The 22322-nt window shown below is 43.8% G+C and overlaps 10 protein-coding genes across 10 annotated transcripts; 4 read left to right on the top strand and 6 right to left on the bottom strand.

Moving 5' to 3' along the window:
• Positions 1–470: 470 nt before the first annotated feature.
• O0I10_004949 (uncharacterized protein) lies at positions 471–2322 on the bottom strand (the record flags this gene model as incomplete). Its single annotated transcript, XM_058484998.1, has 3 exons — positions 471–1384; positions 1449–2004; positions 2272–2322. 3 exons carry the CDS (start codon positions 2320–2322, stop codon positions 471–473), a joined length of 1521 nt encoding a protein of 506 aa, XP_058344148.1.
• Positions 2323–2400: 78 nt separating this feature from the next.
• O0I10_004948 (uncharacterized protein) lies at positions 2401–4316 on the top strand (the record flags this gene model as incomplete). The annotated part of the gene is made up of 7 exons (XM_058484997.1): positions 2401–2499; positions 2558–2893; positions 2950–3091; positions 3149–3341; positions 3402–3657; positions 3715–3796; positions 3850–4316. The coding sequence occupies 7 exons, from the start codon at positions 2401–2403 to the stop codon at positions 4314–4316; spliced, it is 1575 nt and encodes a 524-aa protein (XP_058344147.1).
• A 99-nt stretch (positions 4317–4415) lies between these two features.
• Positions 4416–4811, bottom strand: O0I10_004947 (uncharacterized protein; the record flags this gene model as incomplete). The annotated part of the gene is made up of 2 exons (XM_058484996.1): positions 4416–4668; positions 4726–4811. The coding sequence occupies 2 exons, from the start codon at positions 4809–4811 to the stop codon at positions 4416–4418; spliced, it is 339 nt and encodes a 112-aa protein (XP_058344146.1).
• A 953-nt stretch (positions 4812–5764) lies between these two features.
• Positions 5765–6065, bottom strand: O0I10_004946 (uncharacterized protein; the record flags this gene model as incomplete). The annotated part of the gene is made up of 2 exons (XM_058484995.1): positions 5765–5820; positions 5891–6065. 2 exons carry the CDS (start codon positions 6063–6065, stop codon positions 5765–5767), a joined length of 231 nt encoding a protein of 76 aa, XP_058344145.1.
• A 2583-nt stretch (positions 6066–8648) lies between these two features.
• O0I10_004945 (uncharacterized protein) lies at positions 8649–11024 on the top strand (the record flags this gene model as incomplete). The annotated part of the gene is made up of 3 exons (XM_058484994.1): positions 8649–8816; positions 8917–9832; positions 9892–11024. 3 exons carry the CDS (start codon positions 8649–8651, stop codon positions 11022–11024), a joined length of 2217 nt encoding a protein of 738 aa, XP_058344144.1.
• A 179-nt stretch (positions 11025–11203) lies between these two features.
• O0I10_004944 (uncharacterized protein) lies at positions 11204–12531 on the bottom strand (the record flags this gene model as incomplete). The annotated part of the gene is made up of 3 exons (XM_058484993.1): positions 11204–11326; positions 11392–11638; positions 11696–12531. 3 exons carry the CDS (start codon positions 12529–12531, stop codon positions 11204–11206), a joined length of 1206 nt encoding a protein of 401 aa, XP_058344143.1.
• A 233-nt stretch (positions 12532–12764) lies between these two features.
• Positions 12765–15029, bottom strand: O0I10_004943 (uncharacterized protein; the record flags this gene model as incomplete). Its single annotated transcript, XM_058484992.1, has 2 exons — positions 12765–13121; positions 13179–15029. 2 exons carry the CDS (start codon positions 15027–15029, stop codon positions 12765–12767), a joined length of 2208 nt encoding a protein of 735 aa, XP_058344142.1.
• A 320-nt stretch (positions 15030–15349) lies between these two features.
• O0I10_004942 (uncharacterized protein) lies at positions 15350–16922 on the bottom strand (the record flags this gene model as incomplete). The annotated part of the gene is made up of 3 exons (XM_058484991.1): positions 15350–16309; positions 16396–16587; positions 16704–16922. 3 exons carry the CDS (start codon positions 16920–16922, stop codon positions 15350–15352), a joined length of 1371 nt encoding a protein of 456 aa, XP_058344141.1.
• A 290-nt stretch (positions 16923–17212) lies between these two features.
• O0I10_004941 (homoserine O-acetyltransferase) lies at positions 17213–18746 on the top strand (the record flags this gene model as incomplete). Its single annotated transcript, XM_058484990.1, has 3 exons — positions 17213–17448; positions 17535–17923; positions 17983–18746. The coding sequence occupies 3 exons, from the start codon at positions 17213–17215 to the stop codon at positions 18744–18746; spliced, it is 1389 nt and encodes a 462-aa protein (XP_058344140.1).
• A 308-nt stretch (positions 18747–19054) lies between these two features.
• On the top strand, positions 19055–19577 carry O0I10_004940 (uncharacterized protein; the record flags this gene model as incomplete). The annotated part of the gene is made up of 3 exons (XM_058484989.1): positions 19055–19162; positions 19226–19397; positions 19471–19577. 3 exons carry the CDS (start codon positions 19055–19057, stop codon positions 19575–19577), a joined length of 387 nt encoding a protein of 128 aa, XP_058344139.1.
• Positions 19578–22322: the final 2745 nt, after the last annotated feature.

The following is a 22322-nucleotide window of genomic DNA, read 5'->3' as shown; positions in this document are numbered from 1 at the left end:
AGGAAGATTTTCATCATGTATGGGGCTTATGGTGATGATACATGTTCATGAAACTGGTTCAAACCCCAAAGTTTATAGTAATAAACATCCGCTTGCACCGTGTCTTACCAGCCTAAAAGCTTAAGAAGGGGTGGTGGAATTTTTTTTCGTGAAGAAACATCGCCGGCATTAAAGACATGAGCACATACCCACGACGTATAGGGTTTACCATTCATCGTTCTCGATCATGAAGCGAGTGGGCCTTATAGTCGTAGCTCTTATCTCACCTAGGAGATTTGACATTATCTATGCCGATCCAAAGGATCGTCGGATCTGCATGTTTACTACCATATTTAGCAAATGTTTGTATTTGATAACGTATTTTATCATGACATTGTACCACGCTGAGAGAGTGCATATGTGTGTGTGAGAGCGTAGAGCAATAATGATTGAGAGGAATTTACAAGATGCATGCATAAGAAAGGAAATCGCTAATGGTAGTAGTGATAGTAAGATCGGGGTACAACGGCGTTGGGGCAATTGACTATGGTAACATCATCGAAGGATCTGGAGCGAAGCAAACGGGAGACACCTTTTTGGGTAATGTTGACGAGGCCGTCAAATCGTATAGATCGAATGCTTTTGCGTGGGATGATATCTTCGAGGACACGATCCGTAACGCCTGGGCACTCAATCACTTCTAAATAGAAGGGTTGCATACCTTTTGCTTTGAGGCCTTGCAGAAATTGCATCCATTGTCCCTCATGCAGGTTGAGGTTGCATAGCAGAAAGGAGTTGAGTCTTGGAGCATACGTGGTAGCCATCGTCAAATAACGTGCCATGTCTTCTTCAGTATCATTGTTTCTCATTCCTGCTCTTGCACAGCTGTTGAAAATAACGCTTGCTATGGGAGGATCATTCGCTTGTAATAAGCTTTCAGCAGCCATCTCAATATCCACTCCTTCCCCATCCAAATATAGCATGTGCTCTAATGCAGGTTCCTCGTAGCTCATGTTGCAGATATCAAAGCTTGATCCGAAATAAACAAGATCGCCGTCATTGTCAATAGGTGACATCTCAACCAAACACTGCACAGGATTTCGTCGATGGAAGATTGCAAAGCGATCGAGGGATGGGAAACAAGATACGATGGACTTGACACCTTTTTTGCTCATGCTGCTTGTCCAAAAGAGAAGCGTGCGTACTTTGGAATAGCATTGTCCAGTATCAAGAGTTGATGTATCCAAGTCGCATACACCGAAGCATTGGATGATCTCCAAGTTGGGGAAAGTGAGGAGCAAACTTTGCAATCGAATCGATTTGGGTCCATGTCCATCGGTAATATACAGGTGTGTCAATCGTTTGCCGACATTAGAAATATTCGACAACTTGTATATGGGACAATCTATGCATCATTAAAGCATGTAAATAAACCAATCATAGCACTCTCCTCTTGAAAGCAGCTTTACCTTCGATGCGCAACCTCTCGAGAGATTTGAATTCTCGGCGTTGTAATAATGTGTAGGGTGATTGCTGGCAATGCTTCAGGCTCAAAGACTTAATCCATGACGCACCATCAATGATACGTCGATATCCTGTCGTCCAATCTTGTGCGTCACGTACTTCAACATGCATTCCAAAGACTGGGGCGAATCGTTGTTGCCAAATGGATGACACGTTGAGAATCTCATGTTTCATAGTCGATGTCAATAAGAGTGGAGCGATCCGTTTCCTCACAATGTCCACTGGCAACTTTTTGATGAAATCAATACGAAGCTGCTGTTTTTCACGTATCCGGTTCTTGCTGTCAAGTAGCTTAGGATAGCTGGGGTCGATTTTGGATGCAGTGTGAATTCCACGATTGATCATGCTCATAGCTGCTGCTTGTTTTCCTTGCATGTTGGAAAGAATGTCACCTTCGAAAAGATACCCCAAGGGCGAAGAAGGTCTTAATTGTCGCATGATGGATGTCTCTTCAAGAGCTTCAAAGATACGGCCAGCAGCGATAAGTTTTTCAACACGAATCTGGAGCAGGCGTATGAGAGACGTTCCAAGTTGTTCACGTAAGGCTGACGACACGTTCAATGTATGGTCGATGTCATTGTTTGATGATTCAAGTTGGTCAATCACGTGGTCCCATGATGATGGATTGTCGATATCTTTGTGATTGGAGGGCATATGATGGTGTGGTGGTGGTGATGATGTCGTTGTGTTGACCATGACCATGATGGAAATGAAAGAAAGAGAAGGCGAAAGAAAGAGAACTTGCAAGCATGATTGATGAGCTCACACCTGAACAAAACCAGTACAATGGGACACAAACAATGCCGCGCTGGGATTCATCATGATTTTAGACCAATGCATACACACACAACCCTCTTCTCCCTCCCGCTCTCTCTCTCTCTCACCTGCTTTGCTTGAATGGCCACGCGACATGACATCTCCCCCGATCGAATATCCCTCTTGAAACAAAAGCGACGTGCCAAAAAGAAGGCAAGGAAACAACGAAAGAATGCCGAGGTAGTTGTCGATCAAGGGCAATTGTAGACTAGTCGTTGACTCGTTCTCCTCATGGTAGGCTGCCACCACCACTTCTACCAATGCAACAACAACAACAACGCCCGATGCAGCCGCAGCCGACAATGTATCACTTGTCCTTGATCAGCCTATTGAATTACCATCAGCAAGCGAGTGGCAAGCACTTGGACCTGTCATTGAGCATTTTTCTATACCCACCTTGACAGCAGCAACAGAGACAAAAGATGATACCAACACCAATGAAGCGCTTGTCCAAAGTTTGAACAAGGACAAGAATGAATCCACCAATACAATCTCCAAAAAGAAGTTGAAGCGACTTGCTCAATTGACTGTAAGCGAGTTGAAGCAATTGACAGATGTTCCTGAGGTGGTGGAGGTAACGAATTACCTGTTTGAATACTGCATAAATGATGCTTATACGCCTTTGGATAGCCATGGGATACAACAGCATCCGATCCTGATCTTTTGGTGACCCTCAAATCATATCGCAATACCGTACCTGTACCACGCCATTGGTGGTGGAAGAGACGTGGTTATCTACAACGCAAAGAGCGTCTTCCATGGCAGCTTCCAGGTAAGTTTCCATATCATTACATATCCGTATCATGCTCTAACAATGATGTTTATGTAGATTACATTGCACAAACTGGAATAGCAGATAAGCGAGATGCCATGCGTGAAAAGGAGGCCCAAGCAAGAGCAAGTGCCAAGCGACGTGCAAGACTCAATCCCAAATTGGGCAAGATGGATGTTGACTACCAAAAGTTACATGATGCTTTCTTTCGATTTCCCATCCGCGTGGAGCTGACAAGGCATGGTGAATTGTAAGTGCATATACATCCCCTCATTCAAATGGTGTTGAAATTCTAATACGATGGATCTAGGTACTATGAAGGAAAGGAGTGGAGCAAAACATTCAAACCAGGAGAATTATCCGACACATTGCGTGATGCTCTTCATATGCAATCAAACGATCCACCGCCATGGCTCTTTGCAATGCAGCATATTGGTCCACCACCATCCTATGCAGGCTTAAAGGTTCCAGGAGTGAATGCTCCCATTCCCCATGACTGTGAGTTGGGATATCAGCGTGGTGGTTGGGGTGCACCGCCTCAGGTTGGAGAAAAAGATATCGACAAGGTAAAAATGAGGAATGACAATGGCAAAAGATCATTGTATTGACAGCTTACGTGGTAGGACGACAAACAAGAAGATGTGGATAAGTCTCTTTGGGGTGAACTTGAACCTGAGTTGGAATACAAGGATATGGATGAAGAAGGTAGGAATTTGTTACGAGGTAAAAGGGGTCTCTTTATTGATGATTGGACATAGAAGCGGTTTCTGAGGAAGAGCATGAAGAAGCAATCAACGAGGAGGAGATCCCCATCACTGAAATGGATATGTCAGGTGACATCGAGCTACGCAAAAGACCACCGATTGAAGAAAAAGAAGAGCCCAACGAGACCAAGCATCTATACCATGTCTTGTCACAAAGTTCACGTGGCACAATGCAAGGCTTCATGGGGTCACAGTACACTTACAACTTGGCGCCAAAGAAAGGACGGCATGAGCATGATGTGGATATATCTATGGAGGATCCTAGTGAATTGGAAAATCTCTCGTCACTGCAATCCAAATATGAGCAAGGGCAAATGGAAGAAGAAGAGAAGGAAAAGAGGCATTATCCACAACCCGAAGATCTTTCTGATATGTACATGGAACACATCAATCGACAAGCAAAAAGGATGAAGCAGCTTGAGAAGCGCAAAGAATCACGGAAAAAAGAGTTTAGATTTTAGACAGACCTTTATGTAGTAATACACTATTTGTAATTACTTTTAGCTTTGCATAAAGAGTAGCTAGCTATTGACCAACAATTGGCAGTTTCAATCAAGAAATCATTGATTGTTATCATCGCCTTCCTGTGGTGGGTGATGGTAAGGTGGGTGATGAGGAGGATGGTAAGGTGGGTGGTAGGGTGGATGATAAGGTGGATGATAAGGTGGATGATAAGGTGGGTAGTAAGGTGGATAGTAAGGTGGATGGTACTGATCAGGATCAGCGTCATCATTGGCATCATCCTTGGCATCATCCTTGGTGACCGATGGAGATTGAGCCTTGTCTTCAACAGCATTGACTTTGGCATCAACGCTGCAAAATTATACCATTAGATTGGGTTTATGATCAAAGAAAAGTAAATAGTCTTACCTTGTTTCTTCCGGCTTAATTGCTGCTGCCATGGCAGAGGCTGCCGTCAAACCCAAAGAGAGGAGAGCTACCGAAGTGATTTTCATTGTTGTTGATTAACGATGTTGATGCTCGTGGATGTTGTCAACCACCATCCATTTAAAGATATTCAAAAGCAAAGTTAGCAAGGGGTTCAGGAAAAACACCCACATTATCATCATGATGACCAAAGTATTACCAACATTGATATGAGACAACCATCTATGGTGTATTTTGGTTGCTATCGTTATGATAGAGACTGAATAAAACCCCAAATTGTTTGTAGTAGACTTCCTCTATCAGCAGGGATAAACAACTTTTTAGAAGGGGTTCTGGAATTTTCTTGCTCGCGATGACTGAAGTATTACAACATTGGCATGAGGAAGATATTCACCGTGTGCATTGGGTTTAGTGTGATCGTATCTGCTCATCCCAAAGTTTATAGTAATAAACATCCGCTTTTAGCTTACCAGGGCTAAACGCTTACGAAGGGGTGAGGAATTTTTCATCATCAAGAAACATCAACGGCAATTAAAGACAAAAGCATACACACACGGCACATTTGAGTTTATCATTCACCGTTATTGAACATGATTCAAGGGGACCTTGTATGGCAGGCACCCTGTCACTCTTTTCTCACCTAGGAAATTTGACATCATCGATACCGTTGCCATGGCGACACAAAGGATCGTCGGATCTGCATGTTTGTTTGCATGTTTACCTTTAGCAAATGTTTGCTATGGATATTGCTTTATGCCACGTCAACGTGCGCCGTTGACGAGGATAGCGTGTATATGTGTGCGTGTGTGTATGTGTCAAGGTGCATCGCCAATAATGGTGATTGTAAGATCAGGTACACCAGCATTTGGGCAATCATGACAACAACAAAGATACTTTATTTTCAGGTGGATTGTGAGTCAAGATACCCATATTACATGTTGATATTCAAAGACTCCAAAAACAATATCATTCCATTATTTGGAGAATAGGCAGTGGAATGGCATATCCGATTTATGCTTTGTTAGCCGTGTAATTGAACGTACTTCTCGTCATCGAACCAATCACAGTCATTATATACTGTATATAAAATGGAATCAGATACATACTGTGGAAGTGGAAATATTTGAAGAGTAATCTCACAACTTACCTTCATCATATTCACACTCTGCGTATTTGTCGCACTCAGCATTGGGAATATCCGTACAGGTCTTTCCTTGAGGTAGCTCCAAAAGTCCACTTGGATTAGATCCATCATTGGCTGTCACCACGTCGAGAATGGCGGCAATGACAAGAGCTAGGACAGAGAATTTGATTGCAAGCATAATAGTGGGATGCTGTTGTTAAGCAGGGACGAAACCCGATGTTGCACATATATATATACTTTCTGCTTCCCGGTAATCTTTTCTTTTGAGAAGAAATTTCTGATAAGAAAGCCAAAAACAAAAGATCAGCTTGATGCAGTAGCACATACATATGGTTGCTACCCTATGCCAAAACAAAACGTCTCTAAAGGGCAATGGGCGTTGGCTCGACATGTAGATGCGTATGTAGGAACGCCTTCTGCATCATGTACAGGCAAAATGGCAAAACCACATGCAGCTGTCTTCGCTTTTAAGCCAAGGATTGATGCTTCATGAGGAATCTGAGTATACGTTAATCGAACCCACGTATCAAAAAACGGACCATAATAACAAAAAAGTGTGGACGCACCACTCTTTTACATAGTGCGTTTCATCACAAGTATGCTGGATTCATGTACGTCAGTGGGAAAGAATGATGCCCACTCTTTTGCAACTGCAGCGGATACCACTAGATTTTACGATGCATTGTGATGCTGCAAGTACGCCGAAAGATGAAAAGCGAGGGAACATTGTTGTAGGGTTGTTGGCAAATAATCTACAACGGATGGATTGATAGACGTAGTAAGGTAAACATCGAGCGAAGAAAAAAAGCGGCCCCACGCTCTTGCACACAAATCGCTCCCCCCTCCTCCTCCCATGTGTATGATGAAGCGTTTTTACATCGATCAAAAGGGTGCTAAGAGTATGGCACATTGAGCACATGGCAATTCGGTTCGACACCCCTTGCCGTTTGAAAGGTAATCATTTTAGGATATGGTGCTAGCTGATGTATGTAAGGAGCAGTGATGAACCATGATGGATGACAACATCTATTCTTTAGTTGATGTGAGTTTCTCCGCTTATGACAAGGAATAAGTGAAGAACGCCTTGTTGGGGAGGGTATGTAAATGATTTGATAGATTGGTTGATGCTTTCTTTGGTAATGCCTTGTTCCCTAACAAAGGGCCTTGGCTTTGATTGTCGACGTATGCATAATAAAACAGCAATGACTTGGCTGAATTAGGGAAGCTGATAATACCTATAACCAAATAACGACATCCGTCTCTATCAAAATATCTTCTCTTCCCAGTCATTGTTTTACCCACAAGCATATTACCAGCACAAAGGACGAGACTTGCTATGATTTATACCTTCAAGGCTGTATGCATGTGTATTTATTTGTGTATTCGCGTACTGCGTACAAGCATCAATGATCCAACCCCACATTGAGGTTTAACGTAGCAACCAAAACCCAGCTGGTATCCTTGGATACGTGTGCAATTTTAAGTTTTGAGATGATGGTGTTTTTTCAAAAGTTAACGTGATGACAAAGGTGCCCGTTCAATGAGGTTGGGGTCCTTGTTGACAACATCGTACTCTTTGAGAAGGATGCACAGGGGTTGTTTGGGTATAGCCGACGCTGTGACTTTCTGGGCATACTGCTGATAGATGATGGATGCATACAAAATAGACCCCCATGTAGCTATACATCTGGTGATGATTATGTCAATGGACCAAGAAGATGACATTTTGATCGCGTGCGGGAAGGACACTGACTGAGATGGTTGACGTGTGTGTGTGCGAGTCGATCATTGTATGAAAATAACGAACCCCAGTCTTAGGATCAGATGAACGATATGAAGTTCTTTGTAGCATAGAGGTGTGTGTGTATATACTCCAAATGGGCAAGTATAAACAGCCTTTGAGTTGTTTGTTTCAGCCTGCCGATATGTTATTTTCCTAGTGTTTCATGCAAGTCATTGAAAACACAATGATGGTGATTCTTGTATAAACGAGCATTTCTTTGCCGAGCTATCATGATCTTTATTAATCCAACAAGTGGGTCTGACATGTACGTTGACATGTGTACACATGTATACACACGCATGTCAACGAATGTGGGTGTGACAGATGGGGTTGTTCAACGATCTCTGTGTCTGTGTAACGATACAAGGTCACGTTTTGCCATGAAAAATGACATCAATCAATCGATCGCGTGGTATTCTAAATTAGTACATGAGAGAATAAATATGCACTTTTCACCTCACATTGCATTATAAAAAGAATGAAATGAAAAGAGAGAGGGAAGAGAATGGGCGTCTAATTTATTATCCCACTTTGGGGAGGAGTTGATCATCATCATGGTCTGTGTGCAGCAAGAACCATGCGGCTGGTACAACAACAACGCTTGGCTTTTTTTCTCATCCAATGGAGTCAACGTGATATGTCAACATCACAACGGGGAGATGGCACTAATGCATGTATGGGTTGATTATGGAAGAAGAAGAATATAGCAGGTAGGAAGGTTGTTGGAATGTTTAGATTGGTGGGAAGGGGGGGAAGCAGAGCAGTAGTAAGAAGAAGAGAGTGAGGTAAATGTGTTGCTCTGTGCATGCATGATTGAATCTCAGTGATGTGTTCTCTTGTTTCTTATCGAGGATAATTGGATGGATTTCTTCGAAACAAGTAAACGTGCGTTTCTCTTTCTCTCTTTTTTTCCCTCTTCACCTCCCCCGCTCTCTCTACACCCACACCCACACCTCTTTCATTTCTCGGCTCTCGACAATGAAATTCGGATCGAAGCTTAAGGATGCCATTTGCCCCGAATGGCGGGAATACTACATTGACTACGATGGGCTCAAGAAACGTCTTCGCAAAGCTGAAAAGGACCGACCCTTTACGGAGAAGGATGAGACCGAGTTTGTGGAAGACTTGGATAGCAACTTGGAAAAGGTGAGTTGTTGTTGTACACACACACACACACGCGTTGTGGCGTTTGTGACCAAGAAGAATATCCCGTGCTCATCATTGATCTATGTATGGCTTGTTTCAGATTTATGCGTTCCATCAACAAAAATTGGAGGAGATTGAGAGTCGTATCGATTCATGGGCTGAAGTACTTGGATCACAACCACCTGCAAGTGAAATGGGTCGTATTCAAGAGAACATCAATCAGATTGCAGATGATGTGAATCGTTTGGCGCATTATTCACGTCTCAATTATACCGGGTTCCTCAAGATCATCAAGAAGCATGACCGCCACACCAACTACATCTTGCGTCCCATGTTCATGGTCCGATTGAACCAATGTCCTTTCTGGAAACAGGATGATGATCCACTCCTTATCAAGTTATCCGAACTCTTTGCTCAGGCACGTCATGGCGGTGGAAAGGAAACTTCGTACGTTCGACGTCCTTCCAAACCCAATCTCGAGGAAGATTTGAATGTCGACAATAGCACCAACACCACCACCAGCAGCAAAAAGAGACGTACCATCATCAAACGTTTCTTCGTGCATACGGATAACATCATGGAGCTCAAGACAGCTGTGCTTCGTCATTTGCCTGTGTTGGTGTATCGTGATCAACGTGGTAGTCAAGAAGATATCGATCCACCCATTTCATCCTTGTACCTTGATACGAGTGGTCTTGACCTATACAATGCACGTGTTGAGACAGCCGAAGGATCACAGATTGTGCGTTTGAGATGGTATGGCAGTGCCAATGACAAGAACACGTACATCAACCTTGAGCGTCGTACATGGAATGAAGCCTATGGCGAGCAAAAGGAGCAATTGACGATGAAGGAAAAGTACATTGATGGATTCCTCAAGGGCGACAAGACGTTCATTGAAAAGTCGATCACCAAGATGAAGAACAATTTGGGCAAGTCCGAACAAGATGTGGAGCAATTTGAAGAGCTTGCAAAGGATATTCAGGAACACATTATGGATCAACATTTGCAACCAGGTAATATATATACAAGTTCGATCCTCGTCATCATTAGCTAATCATCTCATTTTATATAGTGCTCCGAACCTATTATCGACGTACAGCGTTCCAGATCCCAGGCGATAATCGTGTACGCATGGCACTTGATACCGACTTGTGCTTTATTCGTGAGGATTCACAGCTATTCCAAGATGATGCTACTGTACGACGACCCAGTGGCTGTTGGCGTCGACCTGATGTTGATACTGAATTTCCATTCCGTGGATTGCAAGAGAATGAGATCAATCGATATCCTTATGCAACATTTGAAATCAAGCTTGACTTGCCACCAGGCACTCCAGAGCCCGAATGGATTATTGATTTGGAAGAAAGTGGCATGTTGGAGGAGGCTGAGAATTTCAACAAGTTCGTACATGGTGTCGCCATGTTGTTTGATACGCGCGTGGCCTTACTACCTTACTGGTTGGCTCAAATTGAGGATGAGGAATTGTTACAACATGAGATGGAAAAGCAATCTGCACAAGAATATGAACAAGACAAAAAAGGCAAGGGTAAAGCATCCATTCGCAATGAATCGCCACCATCATCCTCGTCGGCAGCAGCAGCGGCAGCAGCAGGATTACCACCACCACCACCTAATGAACGTACATCTTTGTTGGGAGGGCATCGTGGTGGATCTTATATGGGAACCATGGATACTTCAGCTAGTGCTCGACGTGAGCAACAGGAGGAGGAAGAGGAATATGAGGATTGGACCAACAAGGTGGCTCGTTTATGGCAAGACTTGTTTCAACGTGATTCCAAAAAGAAACGATATCCACCTGTGGTCTTGCCTCCTGGTGTCAAGGTGCCCAAAAAGGTGGTCTCGCCTTTACGTGTTGAACCCAAGGTCTTTTTCGCCAATGAACGTACTTACTTTGCATGGATGTCACTTGGCAGTTTGATGGCTACGTTTTCGATTGCTTTATTCAATGCAGGTGATGCTGTCGGCAAAGTGAGTGGTATTGTATACACCCTTGTTTCCTTGACGACATTGATCTATGGTATGGGTGTGTATTATCGTCGTCGTGAGCTTATTCGTGCCAAGGCACCTGGTCCTTATGATGATACGACAGGCCCAACATTGATTTGCCTTGCCTTGCTCTTTGCCGTTGGTCTCAATGCCTATCTCAAATTTACCATGCGATCACCCACTCTCTTGTACTTTTAAAATCCATACCCCCACCCCATTTTCTTCTTTTTGCTTTTGCTCTCTCCCTTACTTTTACCACAGAGTTTGATTCCTGCATATAATGTTACTCTCTTCTTTTCTTCACACACATGCATGTATTAGCAGTCAAAAGTTTTCTAATATAGCTTAAAGTATAACAAGTTGCATGGATGGTCTATTTAAGCTCCTACACGTCTCAATCCACGGTTGGCTTGTTGTACTAGTTCAACCAACTTTAGCTCACGACCTTGTTCCACGGCCTTTTGATAGAATTGGGCTGCCTTTTCCTTTTCATTGGATTGCTGAAACCAGTTGTGTTAGTTTGCCTATGCTATATCAATAAAACCCTCCTCAACATCCTATTTACCTCGAGTAACATGCCCATGTTGAATAACAATACACCACATGTTTCATCACAAACTTCACCATCCTTGTTTGCTTTGCGAGTGTTGGGATTTTGTGCCAAATCAAGACCGCGTTGTGCCCATTGCTTTGCATCCTCAAGTTTACCCAAAGCAGCGTATCCATCACTGATATTGTTCATGAGCACCGTAGCATGGCATGTCTTTAAACCTGCGAGATCAAGTGCTTGCAAATAAAGAGGAATGGCGTAACTATACAAACCATGAGCATCATCATCCACCATAGCAAACTCAACAACCCTTTCTTACCCAGGTCTGTTCCTTTCAGCATAGTATCCTCCAAAGGCTTCAAGAGCAGCACCAATCTCGGTATGAGTGAGCCATGCAGGCATGTGTTCCTTATCAAAGACGACATCCTCTGGATCTTCATAAGCGGTACGGGGCCGAGAGGATAGGCGTAACAAGTGTTCAATGGACCATGCATAGTAACGTTCGGCTTCTTCATCTCTGTTGCGCATACGAGCAAGGATATCACCCAACTTTTGAGCTACGGCGACGATCTTTTTCTGTTGCTGCGGTGGCAATTCCTTCAACTGAACTTCAAACACGGCATCATCGGGTGTTGTTTCATCCAAGTTGACGAGATGGCGTAAAGCAAGCACAAATGTTTGTCGGGCTTCAGGCAATCGACCCAAGGATTCCAATAAGCTGCCAAGTTGGATCATGATGCCTGTCAAATGCGCACTGTCACGCTCCAATTCAGGCGACACAAGGGCTTGGTCCAATGCTTCACGGAAATATTTCAATGCAAGATTGTACTCCTTTTTGTTCTGATAATAAAGGGCTTTACGCAAAGCTTGTCGCACAGGAGGTGGATACTTTTGAATATCGGATGTCAGATACTCGTATAATCCTACGCCGAGACATGCAAGTGCAACACCAATAAACGCAAGTGGAAGTGGAGGAATCTTGATGGTACGCGTCTTGGTTGACATGCAGCGAGAAGTCATCATGGGAGTGAACACCATGGGGCGTGCTTTGTTGTTGACATGAAGAGTAGCACGACGTGCCGCTGTCATGGTGAATGGAGTAGTAGGCGTGCGTCGAGTGACATGACGAAACAAGGGAGTGAATCGAGAAGCCATGGTGGTTGTGTGTGAAGCTGTAAAGTGTAGTAACCGAACCCCAGCTAAGTGACGACATTTTCACTGCCATCAAAGCAAGCTACTACTACCACCGGATGTTGCCATGCCACTGTCTCCTAGCGACCACTATCCCATCATCATATACCCCATACTTTATATGTTGGATAATGCTTTGTATTGATAAAAGGAAGAAAATGCCAAAGATGTTCTATTTAAATGCAAGGATGGGTCTTCTATTTCTTGGTTTTACGTTTCTTTTGACGAGCTGTTGGACCTGTTGATAATGATGATGCACTAACAACTGCAAATTCGTTGCTGCCGCCTTGATCCAAGAGTCGAGCACGCTTAAGCATGGTTTTCTTTTCAGTCAAAGGTTTGCCATCATCAGCGCTCTTTCTTCCTGCTGGTGTACTGCCAGTATGCTTTTTCTTCACTTCCTTTGTCTTGGGTGGTGCTTCACGCAGAGCAAATGATTTGGCAATATGACCGAGATGAAGCTTGTTGACATGGAAAACATGTTTTTCAGCCTTGGGATGTGTCGAGTAAGCTTTGATAAATGACCAATAAGCATTGCGAGCCATCATGATGTTCTATTTATACATTTGTTAGTACAATGAAATCATCATTTAGGTGCATATGCCAATTACCTCTTCACTTCGCAAGACGTATTCTTCCATCTTGTTTTGCAAATTTTGAGCCACATCTTGATAATCACCTTTCTTTGACTCATTGCCCAAGAACTTCAATACGGATTGGATATCCAAAGGAGCCACCGTCATGCCTTGTGCCTTGAGCATATCCGCATACTCCAATTCGCTCGGTAACAAAAAGATGGTGGCGCTACCCGCTTGACCAAGACGTGCTGTACGACCCGCTCGATGTACGTAATCTCTCAAATCCACAGGTGCGTCGTATTGAATGATGTGATCCACATGAGGCATATCCAAACCACGAGCAGCGACATCCGTACAGAACATGATACCATTGGTTGCCTTGCAAAACGATTGATACGTCTCCTTGCGCTCGTTTTGCTTCATGTCACCGTGAAGTCGGTAAAGGGGTATATCGCCAACCAAACTGCTGCGTTCACAAATCTTGATAGGTTTTTCCTTTTTCTTTTTCTTGCCATCATCATCTTCATCATCCATGATCTCATCCTCATCATCTTCGTCCTCCAAGGTGCGATCACCATGTGCCAATAGATTGAAATGAAAGTTGACGGACCCAATGGATGAAACAAAAACAATAATCTTACGTGCTGGTTTGGTACCAGAACGTTTGTTGAAAAAGGAGGATCGTAAAAGCGTCACCAAGGAAACGAGACGTAACTTGGCACTCACCATGGCATATTGTTGTTTGAGCTGACTAGGTGCTGCATACTTTGTTTCTTCCTCCTCCTCTTGTTGATCATCATCACCACCCTTTGATTCCACTTTGTCGTTGCCACTCACAAAAACAGGCCGCATCAACGTTTCACCAGCAAATTGCTTGACATCCTCTCGTAATGTTGCTGAACATAACACCGTTTGTCTGCTATGGGGCCAAAAATCACTCGATGCATTGCTAGCACGTGTCTTTGTCTTTAGAATATCCATGATTTGCTTGAGCGTGTCTTCAAAACCAAGATCCAACAATCGATCTGCTTCATCCAACACCAACCATTTGAGATTGGCAATGCTGAAATTACTGGTATGCAATAAATGATCCAATAAACGACCCGGCGTTGCCACCAAGATTGTAATGCCTTTTTTCAAACGTGCCTTTTCCTTAGCCTTGTTGATACCACCTGTGATTTGACCAGGAATGATCCAATGGGGTCGACCATATGATTTTGGGAAATTCACCAGCTTTTCTGCCACATTCGCTACTTGAAGCGCCAATTCATGTGTAGGTGTCAAAATCAATGCCAAAGTACCAATGTTACGATCCCGTTGAGGTTGCTGATCATTATCATCATCAGGTCGTACGGATGTCTCAAGAAGTCGATTGATGATTGGCAACAAGTAGGTGAGTGTCTTTCCAGAACCTGTCTCTGCTTGGATGACGGCATCCACATCATGTTCAAGGATCTCAGCATCTCGCACATTGCGTGTTGGTCCCAATAATAATGGAATTGCTTTGCGTTGGACGTTGGTGGGTGTTGTCACATGGATACGCTCCTTGAGCAAGTTGACCAAATCAGACTCGATACCAAGACCAATAAATGTCGTGCTATCAGCAACAGGGGCGTTGCTAGGCACCGTGCTTTTCTCACTTGTCTTGATAACACGTGCCGACTTTGGAAGCCTCACATTGGGATTCGACGAGAAAATAGACGAGATCACTTGGGCTTTGCCGTGCATGATTCTTCCTCGAGGGGCATCGGTTGCTGTAGACGACTCATGGGTGGTGGTGGAGGTGGTGGATCTCGGTTGCGATGGGGTCTTGCTCTTGGTCTTTTTGGGTGCCGTCTTGGAAGACGCACTAAAGTTGAGCATCATGCCGTCATCGTCGTCCATGGTGGTAGATCGATCAAGTGGTTGTGGTGCCTATGCAAGTGAAACCCACGGACTTTTTTTGAATTGAATGTCTAAAATCATGCGCTTAGTGGCTGAGCTTACCAGGTTCCTGAAGACCATCCCCCAACCCATTTCCTTTTCTCTTCAATCAACAGCAAGATGTATTTAAAGCAGTAGTAGAATGAATGATCTTGTTGAAAGTTTTATAAAACTAGTAATGATAATTTTTAGGTATGTAATGCAAATGTTGAATATGAACAAGAGAAGATGAAGAGTATGGGGAATCTACAATTTAAAGATGTTGTGGAAGAAGGAGGTGCTTAATAAAGCATGCGAGTGCGGATGTTGGCACGAGTGGCAGTGATGGCATTGTAAAGCTTGTGAAGATTTTCCTCATTGACGTCTGCGATATCAGCCATGACATAGGCGATATCGCCCTTGGAATCGGAATATTGCTTTTCGACGTTGTTATCGGCAAAGATCTCGTTGATCTCTCTAAGGACACCAGGGATGTTTTGATGGATGTAAAGCACACGCACAGTGTTGTCATCATCTTCACGAATAGCACGCAAGTCAACTTCGGGAAAGTTGACAGCGCCAAGAGAGCCACCTTCATTGATGAACTTGATAAGAGCAGACGACACTTCGATACCAATCATACGTTGAGCTTCTTCGGTGGAGCCACCAATGTGAGGAGTAAGGATAAGGTTGGGGCACTTTAGCAATTCGGGGTAATCAGTGAAATGAGGACCATTGGCAGCAGGTTCCTTGGGATACACGTCAACAGCTGCACCAGCAAGATGGCCTGATTGAAGAGCTTTGGCAAGAGCAGGCAAATAGACCACGGTACCACGAGCATTGTTGAGCAAATAGCTACCCTTCTTCATGTAGCCCATGATCTCACGTTCACCAATCATGTTTTTGGTTTCTTCAAGTTCGGGCACGTGCAATGACACAAAATCAGACAATGACAAGAGCTCCTCGAGTGACTCAACTTGCTTGGCAGTACCCAAAGGCATGATTTGAAGAACGTCATAAAAGTAAACGGTCAAACCCATCGATTCAGCAAGGACGGACAATTGAGCACCAATATGGCCATAGCCGACAATACCAAGGACCTTGCCACGGATCTCATAGCAATTCTTGGAGACCTTGTTCCACACACCTTGATGCATCTCGATATTACGATCACCCAATTGACGAGCCAACGTAATAATCTCACCAATCACAAGTTCGGCCACAGAGCGCGAGTTGCTGAAAGGGGAGTTGAACACAGCAATCTAAATCGAAAATCGCGATGCGTCAGAATTGTTCTCTTATCCGATCATCATCATCAATAATAATAAAAAAGCAGTCTTATACTTACACCCTTCTTTGCAGCAGCTTGCAAATCGACTTGGTTCGTGCCGATACAAAAACAGCCAATGGCCATCAAGTTTTGAGCAGCATCAAGTACTTGCTTGGTAAGCTTAGTCTTGGAACGGATACCAATGACATGGACATCACGGATCTTTTCAATCAGTTCATCACCGACAAGGGCCTTAGCATAGGTCTCGACCTATATAAGGACAAGCAAAGATTAGAGATAATGACACAAACGAGATAAGGAACAAGGGCTATTCATGTTTCACAAAGGGGGGGAAACTCTAAATGTTTGTTGTTTTTTCCTTTTACCTGATAACCTTGCTTTTTGAATGCCTTGACAGCCGTTTCATTGACGTTTTCCAAAAGAAGAATCTTGACTTCGGCTGTATTGAAAGGACGAAGGACCTTGGGCTTAGGTTGACTAAAGGAGCTACGACGAGGAGCAGTGCCATTGGTAGTAGCAGCAGCAGCAGCAGCCGTAGCAGGGGTAAGATCGGTGGTGGTAGTGGTAGTAATATCGTTGACCATAATGGAAGAAAGGGTGGGGTGGAAAAGAGAGATATGGAAAAAGAAGTGTGATAAGAGAGACGCGAGGTTTTATGGGCAGCAGCAGGGTCCTTTGTTGACTGTGTGTTGAGTAGCTGGGCTGGGCTGAACAAAATGTCAGAAAACTGGTGACTCACATCAACGGATATTATGCGATATCCGCTCTCATCGATTGGTTGATGACAATCTCCTGGTTGCCGTCTCCTCCACTCATGCGGCGGTGTCAAATCTCAACTCCATTCTCTTTCCCCGCACATACCACTTGCTTAATGATGTACAAGACCTATGCCACCAAGGATGGATTACCTCCTGCCCTCGCACAGAATAAGCTTGTAAACCTTATTCCAAATCAAAACATCACAATCATCCCAGAGTTCGTCCTCGAATCAGGTGTCAAGATAACAAACGTACCCGTCGCTTGGAAGTCTTTTGGAAAACTCAATGATCAAGGCGACAATTGTATGGTCATTTGCCATGCTCTCACTGGTAGCACAGACGTTGAAGACTGGTAATGTGGAATATGGATGTGGAATGGAATGGGAGAGTGGCAATGGTGGTCATTAACGTTAACCTCTCTTTTTATTGTTATTATAGGTGGGGTGCACTTATGGGTCCTCGACGAGCCTTTGATCCAACCAAGTTCTTTATTGTATGTTGCAACGTATTGGGATCGCCCTATGGATCAGCATCACCTTTGACGATTAATCCTGAAACGGGTGAACGATATGGCCCCGAGTTTCCACTTGTGAGTGTGCGAGATGATGTCAAGTTGCATCGCATGGTGCTGGATCAATTGGGTGTGAAAGAGATTGCCTTTTGTATTGGAGGATCGATGGGTGGTATGCAAGTGCTTGAATGGGCATTCATGGGCAAGGATTATGTGAAGGCCATTGTTCCTATTGCCACTTCGGGTCGTCATTCCGCTTGGGGTATCAGCTGGGGTGAGGCACAGCGTCAATCCATTTACAGTGACCCTGATTATGGTAAGTAGCCAAAGTGGATATGCATGAGAGATCATTTACTTACCCAATGGATTGATTAGCGGATGGCTATTATCCTGATGACAAACCTCCCAATGTTGGCTTATCAGCAGCACGTATGTCGGCTCTATTGACTTATCGATCTCGGAATTCATTCGAATCACGATTCGGTCGTAAAGCAGCCGATTCCAACCGCATTGATCCACCTCGACGTCCTTCCTCTCCTCGTGAAGCCAACATGCTTATTCATAATGATGGACATAAGAATGCCAAGGGATCGAATGGTACAACAACGAAGGCTGAGGAAGCGAATGGCAACAACACTCAACCAAAGACCGAGCATGTTACAATCAATGACCCACCCATGCCTACACCACGTGTCTTTTCAGCACAGTCGTACCTGCGTTACCAGGGCCAGAAATTCATTAGCCGTTTTGATGCCAACTGCTACATTGCGTTGACTCGCAAGATGGATTCGCATGACATCTCCAGAGATCGTGGCGACTTTTTTGAAGTATTGCAAAGCATTCAGCAACCGGCTGTTGTCATTGGTATCGAATCGGATGGTCTATTCACGATTTCGGAACAATACGAGCTTGCCGATACTATGCCGAATGCTGAAATGGTGGTCATCCAATCGCCCGACGGCCACGATGGTTTCTTGCTCGAGTTTGATCAGCTCAATCGACATTTATTGGCATTCATCAAGCGCATTGCTCCAGAGATTTATGACACCAATTTGATCAGCGAAGAAGAAGCTCAAGAGACTTTGAAAGCTACCAAGGCCAGTCTTTTTGGTGAAGCTGAAGATATCACTGAATGGTAAAAAAAAGTTGTATTGTATTTGTTTTAGACTCCTCCTTTCCCCCTCACCCCCACGCACACGCTCCACCCCACACATACTGTATTTGTTTTTATTCTACTTTGTAAAGCATGTTGATGATGATGATGATTTTCAAAAGTGCCCATGACATGTTGGTGGGAAAATGGGAATTACCAAAATTGTTGCATTTTACACCGTCAGCAAAAACGTGTGGGGGAAATGACATGTGAATACCAAAACAACATAAAAGACCATGCACAACGACGCATCTCCGTTTTTCACTTATCCTCTTTTCCTTCTTCTTATTTACCATGTCTGATATCGTTGTTCCCGGTTTCGCCAGCTCTGAACTCATTGCTGCTCTTGCCAAGATCTTTGATGAATACACTCCTGAGGAGCGTGCCAAGTTCATCAAGCAGGTGTGTACATAAGAGAAAGTACGATACGTCCTTTGTCAAAGATGACTTACATTGGTGTCCTAGGTCAACGGTATCTTCCAATTTGATATCAAGAACAAGGAAGGCAAGGTTGAGACCTTCATCATTGACGCAAAGAAGGAAGGCAAGGTCACCCGTGGTAAGGGTACCAAGGCTGATGCCACCTTGAGCCTTAAGGATGAGGATTTCATTGCTCTTGCTGAAGGCAAGCTTAACGGTAAGTTGTCATGGCAAGAATGGTGATGACAAGGAGGACAATAGATTAATTTGGGAGGTGTGCATCATAATAGGTCAAAAGGCTTACATGAGCGGCAAGCTCAAGGTCAAGGGTCAAATCATGCTGGCCATGAAGCTCGACAATGTCTTCAAGAGCCTCAAGCCCCAAGCCAAGCTCTAAACAACTTCCCCCACCATTTGTTCCTTGTATGTAGTCTTGTTAATCCTAGTAAATACAAATTACAAGCATCCACTTTTTTTGTGATGAGAAAGTAACTTGTGGCAATAACATGTGATTGGGCACAGATTCTCCCCCTCCGCTTTTGAAAATGCATATCACGTGCATTATCATCATCACGCGCACCTCCTCGAGCCATTAGCAGTAGTTGGGGTAGATGCGATTGGCCGACTGAGTTGCATGAATACCCAAGCCTACCTCTTTTAATGCACGAGGTGGATCCCCTTTATACTCTTCACCGCTTTTACTTATGACGACTTACACAATACTAGAAACAAGGAGATGTATACGATGTTCAATCTCACGTTACAGTGAATCCTGATATTGCCTAAGGTGTGTGCAGTGCTGAGTGTGGCGATAATGATACGGGGAATAGGGTGAGTCGCTCCCGACGAGTTGGACATCGTCAAATTCGATGCTCTCTTTCACGTCTAGCGTTAGTTGAAACTTAGTATAGGTAAGCATGGGATGTTTTGTACTCGCATCTCATTCGTTCTTCAAGAGAATGAAATTAAGCTTACAATGAACCAAGCTTGTTATGTAACAAACACTATGTTGGGAATCATCACTCTGAGTTTATTGTTTTTGCAATACAAGCGTTTGAGAATTGCCACTGCCTTTTGTCTATCAGTATGTGAACTAGGAAGCTGTGACAAAAGAGCAAAAGCAGCTCGATACGATGATGGAAATGATCCAATCTCGCTTTCCAATCTTCAAGTAGCTATTCTCCCTCTCAATCCAGAAACCAACCAAGTGATCCACATCTTTCACATATGAGCTAATAGTACGATATCCTTATGAATATTACGTTCGACCCAATTCCATTATTCAATGAAAGCCCAAGTAGATTACAGGGTAGTGTGGATGTTTATCGAGTACGTGTGATAAAGGAACAACATTGCAAATTGAACAGTATATGGGAGGTGAATCGCATAGAGGGGAAAAGGGATAATTAGGTCGTTGTTTCTTGGTTGCTGCCGCCATAAACATTCTTCATCCATCATTGTAAAATAGCTGCTGTGTGGTTTGTCTTGGGTATTCGAATAGCGTCCATAGCTGTAAAACATCTTTCTCCAAGATAGGATCCATTTCGTCAATCCCATCCAATACATCATCATCATCCTCAGCGATATCCGCGCGATACGATCCATCGTTCCTGCTGATGACGCGCCAAGTAACCAAAGGAACAATCCATCTTTCCCAATCACTGCACTTGGTTGCATCCATCCATCCATATCCATTGCAAGTCCAATAATGCTCCTGATACGCTTCCTTTTCCATCAGGGTGTTGGTCTATCCCTTTCTTGTTGATCTCCTATCGCAGCTCAACTAAGGTGATGATGGCTTTGCATTGTGGCGTACTTGATAGCTGATATGGCATCATCCATAGGAATTCGTATGTATCGAAAGCAAGTTGATGGCACGTAAACAAAACTGCTTCTATACAATAGCTATCTGCTGTCCAGATAACAAAGGATGCAAGGCAGGATGCTGCAAGTGAATAGCACTGCTTGAGACAATAGAGTAAGCTGTTACGTTTGGTAGTGGCCGAGGAGCGTGCAAGAGCGTGTGTCGTAGTAGAGTGACAAGGTTGTGAACGCTGTATGAGACAATGGTGTAAAGACATCGCCAATAGCAACTGCTGGAATGAATGCTGTTACGTTTGATTGTCGTCGACGATTGTACAAGAGAAGGTGAAGTGTCAAGAAACGCGGGTGTTGTAGTGCTGCACACGCCATGGACTTGCCATTCAGTCAAAGACAATGGGATCAAGCGAGTTGTAGGATTGACATGATGGGTTGAAGCAGGACAATCGTTTGCAGGTGGTAATTGTATACTTGAATGGGGCAATAGTTGAGAATGGAAGGAAGAGGGAAGAGCTGAGAGTGGAAGAAGTGGAAAGTAAATCGGTCGGACACCTCTTGTATAAATGCATGAACACCGTACATCAAACCTTGATATCGAGATTACCCCTCTCGAACCTGAAACTTTCACACAAGGTACTCTGGGATATGCTGATCAATGTTGTTTTAAAAAAGACCTCATATTCATTTAAAAATATTGAATGGGAGGGTACAATGTGGGATTTACTATGGAGATCGGAAAGCATGGCAGCGCCGGGTTCATGATCTATGGAAATAGTATGTATTACCTTGGGATTCCCCATCTCGAACATGAAACTTTGTCAGAAGGTTCGTTGGGTCATGATGATCAACTTCATTCATTTAAAAGTCGCAGACTTCATTGTGAAGATTTAAAATGCGGGGGTGTCCAAATGGTGGATGACGGGCAATAAAGAGTGAACGGCCCACCGCCCCGAAGTTGTCTACCTCCAACTTGAAAATTGGTCACAATGGTGCTCTCGAGCATGCTGATCAGCTTTTTCTAATAAAAACTTCACCCTTCATTTGAAAATTTGGAATGAGAGCGTCCAAAAGTTTGAAAGACGGAGACATTCGCAGGGTCTGCGATTCATTTATTTTCATGTTTGCTGTTCCAGCGTAGCTCAGTCAAATCAGCTCGGATCAAGAAACTTGAATGATGGAAATGCTCGGCTGGAGCAGGAGAATCGTTCCCATGCAGTGGATTTTGCAACAATGTTGATTGTGAGGAATTGGCTGATAGCGTGCACCATATGGACTATTATGGATAGACCATAAAGTAAAATCCATCAATCCTTCCAGTCAT

Source organism: Lichtheimia ornata (genome assembly GCF_029851405.1).
Source record: "Lichtheimia ornata isolate CBS 291.66 chromosome Unknown scaffold00019, whole genome shotgun sequence".
NCBI lineage: Eukaryota > Fungi > Mucoromycota > Mucoromycetes > Mucorales > Lichtheimiaceae > Lichtheimia > Lichtheimia ornata.
Note: the sequence above shows the minus strand (reverse complement) of the source record. Positions and strands in the feature narration are given on the sequence as shown.